This window comes from Nesoenas mayeri, assembly GCF_963082525.1.
Source record: "Nesoenas mayeri genome assembly, chromosome: W".
Taxonomy (NCBI): domain Eukaryota; kingdom Metazoa; phylum Chordata; class Aves; order Columbiformes; family Columbidae; genus Nesoenas; species Nesoenas mayeri.
The window spans coordinates 1,387,847-1,401,152 of NC_137553.1; the positions used below are offsets into that span (position 1 = coordinate 1,387,847).

The 13,306-nt window shown below is 42.3% G+C and overlaps 1 protein-coding gene across 1 annotated transcript in view; it reads right to left on the reverse strand.

Moving 5' to 3' along the window:
* The window catches only part of RASA1 (RAS p21 protein activator 1), a gene marked incomplete at its 5' end in the record, with an annotated part of 97,788 nt that overhangs the window by 20,018 nt on the left and 64,464 nt on the right, over positions 1-13,306 (reverse strand). Inside the window, 4 exons of the mRNA XM_080361771.1 lie at positions 6,107-6,222; positions 6,951-7,093; positions 7,260-7,419; positions 7,574-7,746. Of these exons, the coding sequence (XP_080217897.1) occupies positions 6,107-6,222; positions 6,951-7,093; positions 7,260-7,419; positions 7,574-7,746 (592 nt within the window). The remainder of the gene's footprint in view (positions 1-6,106; positions 6,223-6,950; positions 7,094-7,259; positions 7,420-7,573; positions 7,747-13,306) is intronic.

Sequence of the window (13,306 nt, forward strand, 5' to 3'; positions counted from 1 at the left end):
ATCTTTCCACATATCTCACAGCTCACTCAAGGATAGGGACTGGGTGATTTCCAACTCGTTTATGATTTCAGTCTCTTCCCTCTCCTGTTCTTGTGACTGCTCTGCTGCAGAACAGCCTGTCTCTTCTGATTCTTTCTCCTGCTCTCCCCTCAGGAGGAGTTTTTTCCTCCTTTACTAAATGACTGGACCTCTGCTTCCATTGTTTTTTCTTGACTATAGGAACAACTGTTATAGTTGAGGGTTGGGTCTCTGGCTTAGCTCAAGTGTTTATATGTTCTCAGATCAAGAGACCCTTCAAGTGCTGAACAGAGATTCAATAGAGGTAGAGCAGGCCTCAGCACAGTGCTAGAAGTTGTGTCTCTCATATAGACAAGGCATAATTTCTTCAAGTATTCTGTCACTTCAATAGCATTCCATGCCTGTTCAGGTTTCAAGTCCCACACCACTGCAGGGAAAGAATGCTCTAGGTACCTGCCCGAGTTCTCCCACACACCTTCCCACCCATGTGCCTCAGGGGGCATCCCCATGTGGCATTCTGAATTAGTCAGTTACCCTTTTGAAAAGCCAGAACTGGATTCATGACACATACCAATATAAGCATTCCAGTTATACAAGGATATTCCAAAAACTGAAGAGCCATTGTAACAAGGCAGGAAACATCTACCCCTGAGAAGAAATAGGAGGTGCCATTCTTAATTTCCTGGACAAAATGGCTCCCAGAGAGGAAGAGGAAAAAGGTGTTAATTGTCTCTTAGAGTTGGTTCCCAGAGTACTAGGACAACAGCAGTGTATGGCATAAACACCAGATTAGGCTCAAGGCTAGTACTTTTACCATAGCTCTCCCAGGCAAAATACAACAAAGTGATAAACAGCACAACAAACTACAAAAGCTGAAAGCAGCCATTAACGAGCTCTAGAATTTGAGGTAGAGCAAGATATGGAGTATGCCATGGAGCAAAGAATGGAACAAACAAGTCAACATTATGACCAGCAAGAGCAAGTAACAACTTGCCAAGTATTATAATAAATAAACAGCTATAACAACTATAAATGTAGTCTAGCACGCTCAGATCAAATCTGTCCTTATCTAGAACCTCTCAAGCCCCACACTGGATGCCAGAAAGGATTGTGGTGGGTTGACCCTGGCCAGTGGCTAAGCCCCCAACCAGTCGCTTGCTCACTCCCCCTCAGCAGCATAGAGGAAAGAATCATAAAGGCAAAGAAAAAATCATGGGCCGACAAAGTCAGTTTAATAGGTGAAGTGAAGCTGCGCAGGCAAGAAAAGCAAAATAAGGAATTCATTCACGTGACTTCCCATCGGCAGGCAGATATCCAGCGACTTACAAGAAAGCAGGGCCTCATCATGCATAAGAGTTACTTGGGAAGACAAATGCCACAACCCTAAACACCCGCCTTCATCCCCCTTTCCCCCAGCTTTTATTGCTGAGCATGTCAAATGGTATGGAATAACCCTCTGGTCAGCTGTCCTGGTTGCATGCCCTCCCCAAACTCTTACACACCCACGAGCTTCACGAGCTTTTTTTCTTTTTTTTTTTTTTTTTTTTTTTTTTTCTTTTTTTTTTTTTTGAGGGGGGGGGCACAGCATGTTGTCAACGCTGGTTTAGTCACAGATCCAAAACACCATACCAGCTGCTATGAAGAAAATCAACTCCATCCCAGACAGACCCAAAACTGAGCATTTTGCTCATGTTAAAAGTTAATGATAAAAAAATGAAATAAAACTGTCAGCACTATGCACTTTTTATTCAATGGTTTCAGTCTAAACAATTTATTTTAGCTTTTTTTTTTTTAAAGAAAAAGGATAACCTGTGCATTTCCTTGATAGATAGAAGTAATCACAGAAAGGTGTCATTCTACTACCATCCATTTGTATTTTTAATGCTGCTAATAATTCCATCTCTTTTTTAGAGTAGGAGGACTGGAAATAATTGGTAACCAACTTAAATAATAGGATTATTTTGGTTAGAAAAGACCTTTAAGATCATCAAGTCAAATCATTAACCAAACAATGCCAAGTCCACCTCTAAACCATGTCCCTAAGAACCTCATCTATGTGTCTTTTAAACACCTCCAGGGATGGTGACTCAACCACTTCCCTGGGCAGCCTGTTCCAATGCTTGACAACCCTTTCCATGAATATATTTTTCATAATATCCAATCTAAACCTCCCCTGGTACAACTTGAAGCCATTTCCTCTTGTCCTATCACTTGCTACTTGGGAGAAGAGACTGACACCCTCCATGCCACAACCTCCTTTCAGGTAGTCATAGAGAGTAATAAAGTATCCCCATCAGCTTCCTTTTCTCCAGGCTAAACAACCAGGTCCCTCAGCCTCTCCTCATAACACTTGTGCTCTAGACCCTTGACCAACTTTGTTGCCCTTGTCTGTACTCACTCCAGCTCCTCAATGCCCAAAACTGAACACAGTCTTTGAGGTGTGGCCTCACCAGTGTCAAGTAGAGAGGGACAATCACTTCCTTAGTCCTGCTAGCCACACTATTTCTGATATAAGCCAAGATGCCATTTGCCTTCTTGGCCACCTGGGCACACTGCTGGCTCATATTCAGCTGTCTGTCAACCAATACCCCCAGGTCCTTTTCTGCCAGGCAGCTTTCCAGCCAGTCTTCCCCAAGCCTATAGCATTGCATGGGGTTGTTGTGACCTGAGTGCAGGACCTGGCACTTGGCCTTGTTGAACCTCATACAATTGGCCTCAGCCCATCGATCCAGCCTGTCCAGATCCCTCTGTAGAGTCTTCCTACCCTCAAGCAGATCAACACTCCCACCCAACTTGGTGCTGTCTCCAAACTTACTGAGGGTGCACTCAATCCCCTCATCCACATCATTGATAAAGATATTAAAGAGAACTGGCCCCAATACTGAGCCCTGGGAAACACCACTTGTGACTGGCCACCAACTGGATTTGACTCCATTCACCACAACTCTCTGGGCCCAGCCATCCAGCCAGTTTCTTACCCAGTGAAGAATATGCCCCCATCCAAGCCATGAGCAGCCAGTTTCTCCAGGAGAATGCTGTGGGAAATTGTATCAAAGGCTTTACTGAAGTCTAGGTACACAACATCCATAGCCTTTCCCTCATCCACTAAGCAGGTCACCTTGTCATAGAAGAATACCCAGCTTAGTCAGGCAGGACCTGCCTTTCATGCTGACAGGGCCTGATTGCCTTGTTGTCCTGTACATGCTGCTTGAAGACACTCAGGATGATCTGTACCATGACCTTCCCCAGCACTGAGGTCAGACTGACAGACCTGTAAATTCCCCGTATCCTCCTTCCAGCCCTTCTTATAGATGGACGTCACATTTGCCAACTTCCAGTCAAGTGGGACCTCCAGAGTTAGCCAGGACTGCTGATAAATAATTGAAAGTGGTTTGGTGAACACCTCCGCCAGGTCCCTCAGCACCCTTGGGTGTATCCCATCTGGCCCGACAGACTTGTGCATGTCTAAGTGGTGTAGCGGGTCGCTAACCATCTCTCCTTGGATTATGGGGTCTTCGTTCCGCTCCCCATCCCTGTCTTCGAGCTCAGCCTTTTCCTCTGTCACTATGTTTTCCAACACATCCAATAGAGTGGAGATTCTCCTTAGCCCTAATTTTGTCTGCTAACTAGTACTGTCCTCTACCTCTTTGTGGAGATAATATATTGATGTTTAATTTTTTTCTTCTTTCCTTGATCCCATGGAGCTTCTCTCTCAAAATAAAGCATGTGTGCCAGGCAAAAGCTTTTGCACTGTATTGAGTTTGTATGGCAAGGTTTTGGTAGTGAGAGGGCTACAGGAGTGGCTTCTGTGAGAAGATGCTAAAAGCTTCCCCTATGTCTGACAGAGCTAACGCCAGCCCACTGCTGGCCAAAGTTGAGCCAATCAACAATGGTGGTAGAACCTCTGCAACAACATATTTAAGAAGGGGCAAAAACTGTTGCACAACAGCAGCCGTAAAAGAGGAGTAAGAATACGTGAGAGCGACAACTCTGCAGACAGCAGATCAGTAAGAAGGAGGGGAAGGAGGTACTCCAGGCACCAGAGCAGAGATTCCCCTGCAGCCCATGGTGAAGACCATGGGGAGGCAGGCTGTCCCCCTGCAGCCCATGGAGGTCCAGAGTGGAGCAGATATCCACCTGCAGCCCATTGAGGACCCCATGCCAGAACAGATGGATGCACCCAAAGGAGGCTGTGACCCCATGGAGAGCCTGTGCTGGAGCAGGCTCCAGGCAGGACCTCTGAACCCATAGAGAGAGGAGCCTGTTGTATATTGATAAGGATCATGGCTGAAAACTGTGGCGAAAGTAGTTCAGCCAGGAGATGACACATTCAGTGCAGGGGGAACTGTGATCCACATATCAGTGACGAGCTAATGAGCCACAGATCAGGCCAGCTGACCGATACTGGAGGTGGTGGATGTGCTGGAGGGCACATAGCCCCATCTTCTGATATGCACAGCTCGGCAAACAAAGGGGAAAAGCTGAGACCCTTCAACGTGGCCCAGGACTTGTTCAGACTTGTCCATCTTTCACAATCACCACTTTTCCCCCCAGACTTTCCTCTACTCTGAGAGCTATAAAAAAGCTCACTTAAAACAGCACTGGTAGGGAATACCAGCTCAGCATCACCAAGGGAATCCAGCACCCTGAAGACCCTCAGCCTACCAGCTTCACCGAAGGGAATCCACCTTCAGGACTCTTCAGCCCAGCAGCTTCACCTCGGGAACTGAACCAGACATCGGAGTACGCTGCGCTCCTGAACTGCAAACCCCAGCATCCTTGCCGTGGAACACCGAGGCCATACATCATCATACAAGTCCTGTCATCCACACTGTGTGGCCGTAAGAGACTGGATCCCTCTCTTTTTTTCTTTCTTCCTTTCTCTCTGCTCTTTCCTTCTCTCCTTTTTTCTATACCCCCATTTCTTTGTCTCTCCTTCTGTGTATATATATATATAAAACTCTCTTTCTTTCTCCCTTATACCTTAATTTTCCTTCCCTCTCTACCACCCTCTTTCCCTCTTTTCCTTTTGAACGTAAGTGTAACATCACTTTAAGCTCTGCTGTTGGATTCTGGTTAAACTTCATATTATAACTACTAATGGTTGCCAATACATCACTTGTAGTAGTTCTTACGCTGTTAATGTGTTGATAAGTTCTGTTACACTTTTGCCAAGTCACCATTCACTGTAACCAGTATTCCAACACATACTTTTAGTAAAACTCAGAATTGAATTGGACCCCAGGGGTGATTGTCTGTTATTCACTTCACATAACTGCGCAGAATTAACCCAGAGTTAACTCACACCTGGTCTCATCTGTTGAGTCAGGGCGCGTGTCACGTTTAGAGTTAACTCATTCCTCATCTCATCGGTTGGGACGGGACAGAGCCCACACTGGAACAGGTTTTCTGGCAGGACTTGTGACCCCATGGAGGACCCACACTGGAGCATTTCATGAAGAACTGCAGCCCATGGAAAGGACTCTCATTGGAAAAGTTCATGGAGGACTGTCTTCTGTGTGAGCTACCCCATGCTGGAGCAGGGAGAATGAGGAGGGAGTGGTCGGCAGAGGCAACATGTGATGAACTAACTGCAACCCCCATCCCCACCTCTCTGTGGGAGGACAGAGAAAACTGGGAAGAAGGGAAGGCTCGGGGGAAGGTGTTTTAAGATTTGTTTTTATTTCTCATTATTCTACTCTGATTTTGATTGGTAATAAATTTATTTCCCCAAGCCAAGTCTGTTTTGCCCATGATGGTAATTGCTGAGTGATCCCTGTCCTTATCTTGACCTAAAAGTTCTTTGTTCTATTTTCTCTTCCCTGTCCAGTTGAGGAGGGGGAATGACAGAGTGGCTTGGTAGGCACCTGGCATCCAGGCAATGTCAACCCAACATGTGCAAAAAGCACAATTCATTCCAGTGTGGTTTTGTTTTTTTCTTCTCTGTACATATAACAGCCCTAAATAAATTAGTCTTAGCACTGATTAGTATAAGATAAACCAATAAGAACACCATTTTACAGTGCAGTGTAAATCACACAAACAGGAATTTTCAAGTACAAATTTGAACAGAAGAGTGTAAACTTACGGAGGCAGTATCTCTGCAGCCATGAATATTTTCTCCACCAATTCTGAAAGTATACCGAGTAGATGTGCCAAATTAGTGTTTACATCTTCATTCTTTTCTAATTTTGATGGATTTAACTAAAACCAAAAGGAAAAAGATTGTTTTTTCTCTTGAATAGACCTACATATATAATTTGATAATATTACACACTGAATAATATTTCAAAATAAATTAAATATTCTACTGCTGTACAAATCTCAGACTTGCACAGGACTTACAAATGTGCTTCAGGGGCTAACTAGGAAACTAATGTAAAAAAGCAATGTTTTTAAATTCTAATGCACTATGCTTTTAGCAGCACAGATATTTAACACTATCCATAACTACTTATCCTTTTTAAACTACATATATTTTTATATCTTTTAATCCAGTCATCTGAGTATACCACTCCCCCCTTTCCATAATTAGTTCAAGTGAAATGGAAGTTAGGAGGGTCATTTTAGAAATAAAGACAGGTTCTAACACAAGCAATTAATGTAAGGGAGTTTTAAAATTAAACTAAGTTCAGACATTGACTTCTAGTATATCTGGAGCTTAACAAAAGTTATTTAGGGTAGGCCATTCAGTAACTGCTATGAAAGAACCTACAATTGCTAAATAATAAATACATTAAAAAATTTAAAACTATTTTAAAACTGATGCTATGAAGATTGCTCAAGCTAACATTTAGAAAAAACTCATAATCAGTTCAGTTCCAGTAGTGAAATTATTTCTGAAGGATTAATAAATGCTTCCAAAGCAAACAACCAGTAGATCAGCATTTCAACAAATCAAAATTTAAAAAAATCATAGTTCAAGGTATCACCTCACAGGACTGCTTGCTCTCCATTATCTTTAATATACTGTCTTTCAGTGCATGGTGAACAAAACGTGTTGCTGTGGCTTTCATATATTGCTCCATAAGTGTACTTGCTAAAGTGGTGGCACGAAACAAAGTAGTAGCTTCATCTGAAAAAAATAAAATGAAAAGTTGACAACAAAAAGTAGAGGAAATTTTTTTTCTGTGTTCACAGTTTGATATATGATATAATTAAGGAAGGAGACAGAAATGAAGGCATAGGAACACTTTCCCTCCCCAGAGTTTCAGTAAACATCAGTATAATTAGTACAGTACCTTCCATGCTTATTTCCCTGTCATTTAGTGTTCGTAACAATAGTGACTCAAGCTTTTCATGAAGAAAAATCTTCAATAAAATGCCAGCCAATAGTGTTCTATCCTGTCCACAAACATGTGATAAGGCATAGACTACATGCATCTCTTTCTGGAGTATGAGCTGAAAGAAAACAGGAATTATGTTTGGATACTTGACCTAACATAACAATCACTACAAATACTACTTAGCGATGTCTATTAGTATTACTGAAATCTGCCTCAAACAACAGAGAAAGTGAATTTTGACAGAAAAATGAAAGAAATAAACTTAATACCTCTTTAAACTCACTGTACTCTTCTTCTGGCATGATCTTCTCCATAGAATATCGTGCTCGAACACGCAAAGATCCTGGCTCAATACCCTTCAGTGGTATATGGGAACTGAGTTGAAACCACTCATCTGTTGCATGTCCTTTCTGTAATCGGCTTAATTGGCAACGCATAAACACTTTAAGGGAAAAAGTATTAAGTAGATTATATCCAGCAAAACAGTGCTAGTATTGAATAACAAAAGTTTGTTTTCAGCACGTCACCTTGTTTCAGCAAGAGTATTGAAAAAAATTAACAAAATTAGTGCCATCAAATACATTGACAGATTATCCCTTAGATGCTTTAACAGACTCCTGAAAACTGAAGCTGAAATACAAAGTATGCTGTAAATAATGTATGCACACAGATACTAACAAAGTTTTCTTTTTAACACCCAAATAGGCAGAAAAGCCCCTCTCTCCCACTGCTACCTAGCAAACCTAGGCAGCAATCAGAAAATTAAAACAGGTAAAGTGATTAAAATTCATTGTCCTCTTTTGAAGCCTTGGGCTCGTACCTCCATCAGGTCTGCTCTTGAACCACTTTGTTACTATTTATAGTATTTATTATTAGCGTTACTACATCTTTCCTAAATGTTGCCAGATGTATTTCTTAATACTTCGGAACTCCCAGGTTAAGGCTGTAACAGTTTATGTAAAACATATAAAAAAGCACTCCCAGACAGCTTAAGCCCAAATAATTACAAAAGTCAACCAAGAATGACAAAATCATTAAATTCACTTTTTGTGATGTTGGTACCTTAAAATTATTAAACAATGACCTGCACCAATTTATTCAACCATGACTGAAAGTCTGTTCTGACAGCTGACTAGTAAGCTGCAGCAGTCAGACCACCGATCATTCCAAAATAAGCACATGCCCTCCTGAACTGAGTTACTTCCCACAGAAAGGGCCCAAATGCTTGCATAGACACAGTTCTATCTATGATATACCCACAAAGTTCCAAGAGGAGATACACAGTTTCAGTTTTGCATTTAGCCTGTCAGACTGTCTGGAACTTCCAAGAACACTCTTTCTGCAGCTCTCAACAAAATCTACTTTTAAGCAAGTCCCTCACATTTAAACAAAACAACCCTGAAAACAAACAAAAAAAATACCACACCCCAAAACAAAACACAATCAAAACCACCATCACACACTTGTTTTTCACAGTATCACAGTATCACAGTATGTTTGGGATTGGAAGGGACCTCAAAGGATCATCCAGTCCAATCCCCCTGCTGGAGCAGGAACGCCCAGGTGAGGTCGCACAGGAACATGTCCAGGCGGGTTTTGAATGTCTGCAGAGAAGGAGACTCCACAACCCCCCTGGGCAGCCTGGGCCAGTGTCTGTCACCCTCACTGAGAAGAAGTTTTTTCAGTTTTCTACAAAGACTATGAACGGTTCTAGTAGACTTTCCACTGCCCCAATATGTTGGAATGGGTTTGCATAATCAGATAATAGAACAGAATAACATCACATTTCTAATAGACACTTCATATTTCATATTCTTTGGAGTTGATGAACTGATAAGGTAACACATTCAAGTCAGTAAAGTAGTGGGTAAATCAATTCATAATCATCTGCTACTCATCACAAGTGTGAATTGAACTGGTTTTAGACCAGATAATAAATTTACTTTCCCAAAATATTTCTTCTGACCAAAGTTCTCGTGTCCTCAACTGAGCAACATGCTTCCTTCTTGTTTTGCTTGCACATAATAAGGCATATATCTCATTGACAAGAATAGTGAGATATACAATTCATAACAATCTGATGATTTTTTTTTGTGGTTATATAGTAGCATTTCCTAGCGATAATATAAATACTATCATCTTGCTTTGATCTTAAAAGATCAAACCAGAAATATCAATATATGGACTGCAGAATACTTGTTATAATTTATATTCAAAGACTTCAGAGAAATGCTTTCTGCTACTTAGCAATGTATATTGAACTATTAGGCTTTGTTCAATAAAAGACTGACATTAGTTGAGAGTTTAAGGATGTTTACACTTTGCAGTCTAGCACATTATGACCAAAAAAAAAAATCAGGCACCACGTGAGGACTACAGAGATGCTGCTTGCCAAAGCTCAATTAGAATTGAAGCTGGCCAACCATGAAGGACAATAAAAAAGGCTTTTTAAAATATATTAATGGCAAAAGGCAAGCTAGAAATAACATTAGCCCATTAATTAATGAGCATGGTCACCTTATTAACAGGGACATAGACAAAGCTGGGACGTTTAATGCTTTCTTCGCCTCAGTGTTCAACACCGATGATGGACTTGGGGGCCCCCATAACCCTGGGCTGGAAACCTTTGGCTGCAAGAACGATAAACTCCTCACAAGGGGAGGAGGAAGGGTTGGCACCAAACTCTTCTCTTTAGTGACCAATGACAGAACCCAAGGGAATGGCAGGAAGATGTGCCAGGGGAGGTTTAGGTTGGACATTTAGAAAAAGTTCTTCACCCAGAGGGTACTGGAGCACTGGAACAGGCTCCCCAGGGAGGTGTCACAGCCCCAAGCCTGACAGTGTTCAAGAAGAGACTGGACAACACCCTCAGACACACGGTGTGAACTGTGGGGTTGTCATATGCAGGGACAGGAGTTGGACTCCATGATCCTTGTGTGTCCCTTCCAACTGAGGATATTCTATGATTCTATCAGTAGTTGATACCTTCTCTGCAAGCACAGTTAAGAACGATATACAACCATCTTGATTCAAGAATATTTTATGTGATGCACAAAAAAAAAAAAAAGACTGAGGTTCCTTAATGGTTTATTTGCAAATAAAGCTTAGGAATTAATATTTAGTAACAAGTTTATATTTTGATGATTAAAAACTATAACCTAAAAATCAAACTTAAAAGTGCTTCAAACTCACATTTTCCTCAGAATTGAAATGAACTTAAGTTTACAGTGAAGCCTTTGTTGAACCCCACCAGATCCAACCAAAAGCATCCTCTCTCTCATAAAAAAACCCACCCTAAAAATGTTTGCAGTTACTGATTCAGAATAAAAGCCTATCTAAATGTTGACAAAGAAAAAATTGCTCAATACATGGACATAATAAAGCCTCGCTTTCCCACCCACAGCTCCATGACATGTTAGCACAATCCATTTACAAAGCAGCAAGGAGCTCTTTATGACTGAAACAAGCTCGAAAAACGGGACCATGCAAACTTCCTGAGGTTCAACAAGGCCAAGTACAAGGTCCTGCACCTGGGTCAGGGCACCACCCAGTACCAATACCGACTGGGGGATGAAGGGATTGAGAACAGCCCTGCAGAGGACTTGGGGGTACTGGTGGATGAAAAATTGGACATGAGCCAACAATGTGCACTTCCAGCCCAGAAGGCCATTTTTCTCTCAGGCTGCATGAAGAGAAGTGTGGCCAGCAGGTCGAGGGAGATGATTCTGCCCCTCTACTCCTTGGCGAGACCCCACCTGGAGCCCTGCATCCAGCTCTGGAGCCCTCAGTACAGGAAAGACATGGACCTTTTGGAGAAAGTCCAGAGGAGGCCACAAAAATGATCAGAGAGATGCAATACCTCTCCTATGAGGAAAGGCTGAGAGAATTGGACTTGTTCAGCCTGAAGAAAAGAAAGTTCTGGGGAGACCTTGTTGGGGACCTTTCAGTACTTAAAAGGGGCCTAACAGAAAGATAGGGACAGACTTTTTAGCAGGTCCTGTTATGATAGGACAAGGGACAATGGTTTTAAATTAAAAGAGGTGAGATTCAGGCCAGACATGAAGAAGTATTTTTTTTACAACGAGGGTGGTAAACTATTGGCCCAGGTTGCCCAGAGAGGTGGCAGATGCCCCTTCCCTGGAAACATTCAAGACCAGGCTGGATGGGGTTCTGAGCAACCTGATCTAGTTGAAGATGTCCCAGCTCATTGTAGGGGGGCAGACTAGATGACCTTTAAAGACTCCTTCCAACCCAAACTATTCTATGAACCTTTTACACTTTCTTCTTCAAAAAAGGGGCTGTCAACATCTTTTTGTACCTAGTGTTGGCAGACAGTATGTTGTCACTATCATTAACAAGTGCCTGATAGGCTTCATAGTCTCTCTCCCTTGTGCAATGTCCACCCATGTCTACATGAGAGTGTTTACTACATACTTTGCATTTCATGTCTTTAGTGCATATTTCACAGCGAGTATGGGAGGGAAGGAACCAAGTTTATAAACCTGCCACAGTAGGCTTATTTCCCAGTGCCACAGAAGCGATAAATGTGTAGCACAGTGACAGCTTTTCCCTCTCGCTGCATATTCTCAAATGACAACTTCAAAAACAAGTTGTGGTACTACTGCAAATACAAATTGCCTGAAAGGAGAGACAGAGGTAATGTGCGTTTGCAGCCCCAAAAGCCAATCACATCTTGGGCTGCATTAAAAGAAGTGTAGCTAGCAGGTTGAGGAAGGTGATTCTCCCCCTCTGCTCTGCTCTGGTGAGACCCCACCTGGAGTACTGAGTCCAGCTCTGGGGCCCTCAGCATAAGACAGACATGGACCAGCTTGAGCAGGTCCAGAGGAGGGCCACAAAGATGATCAGAGCACTGGAGTACCCCCCCCCATGAGGACAGGCTGAGAAACTTGGGGATGTTTATTCTAGAGGAGAGGAGAGAGGAGGAGGGGAGGAGGAGGGGAGGGAAGGAGGGAGAGGAAAAGAGGAGAAAAGAGAAGGCAAGGCTCTGGAGAGACCTTATAGCAGCCTTCCAGTACTGAAAGGGGGCCTACAGGAAAGTTGGGGAAGGACTCTGTAGCAGGGAATATAGTGATAGGACAAAGGGTAATGGTTTTAAATGGAAAGAGGGTACATTTAGATTAGATATTGAGAAGAAATTATTTACTGTGATGGTGGTGAGACACTGGAAAAGGTTGCCCAGAAGTTGTGGATGCCCCCTCCTGTTCAGGGCCAGGATGGATGGGGCTTGGTCAAGTGGAAGGTGTTCCTGCCCATGACAGAGGGTTTGGAACTAGGTGATCTTTAAGGTCCCTTCCAACCCAAACCATTCTATGATTCTATGATTTTGCTCTACAGACTTGACTGCATGAGGTGACTGCCTCTACTATAAAAGTGTTTTCTATTTCAATGTGAATCTGAAATTAACCAACTATCTCGGTGCAAAACCAAACCAGAACTTCCGCTCCAGCTGAACCCTACATGAAACTGCCCTGAAAGATGTTCAAATTTGAACATCTCAGTTTTCAGTAGCAATACATGAAATCTAACTATATTCCAGAGTTGTTTTTTTTTCCAAGCCATAATTATATATTCATTTGAATAAATTATTAACAATCTGTTAGAGAAACAAAGAAAACAAGTAGAATTAATGCTAAAGTGTTTAGTACAATTTCTGAATATTTTAAATACTTTTAAAAGCAAAAATATAAAAATAATAACAGAATGAATACTCATAATAGGCAAATTTCAAAGTGAAAGACTTGAGAACTAAAGAAATATTTTTAAATGCCTATATTGGGTCTGGCTGGGATGGAGTTAATCTTCCTCATAGCAGCCCTCATAGTGCAGTGCTCTGTATTTGTAGCTAGAACATTTAATAACAAACCAGTTTTGGCTACTGCTTAGCAGTGCTCATACAGCATTAAGGCTGTCTCCCCAACTCCCCTAGCCAAAAGCCAGCAGGCTGGGGGTGGGCAAGAGGTTGGGAGGGGACATAGGCAGGA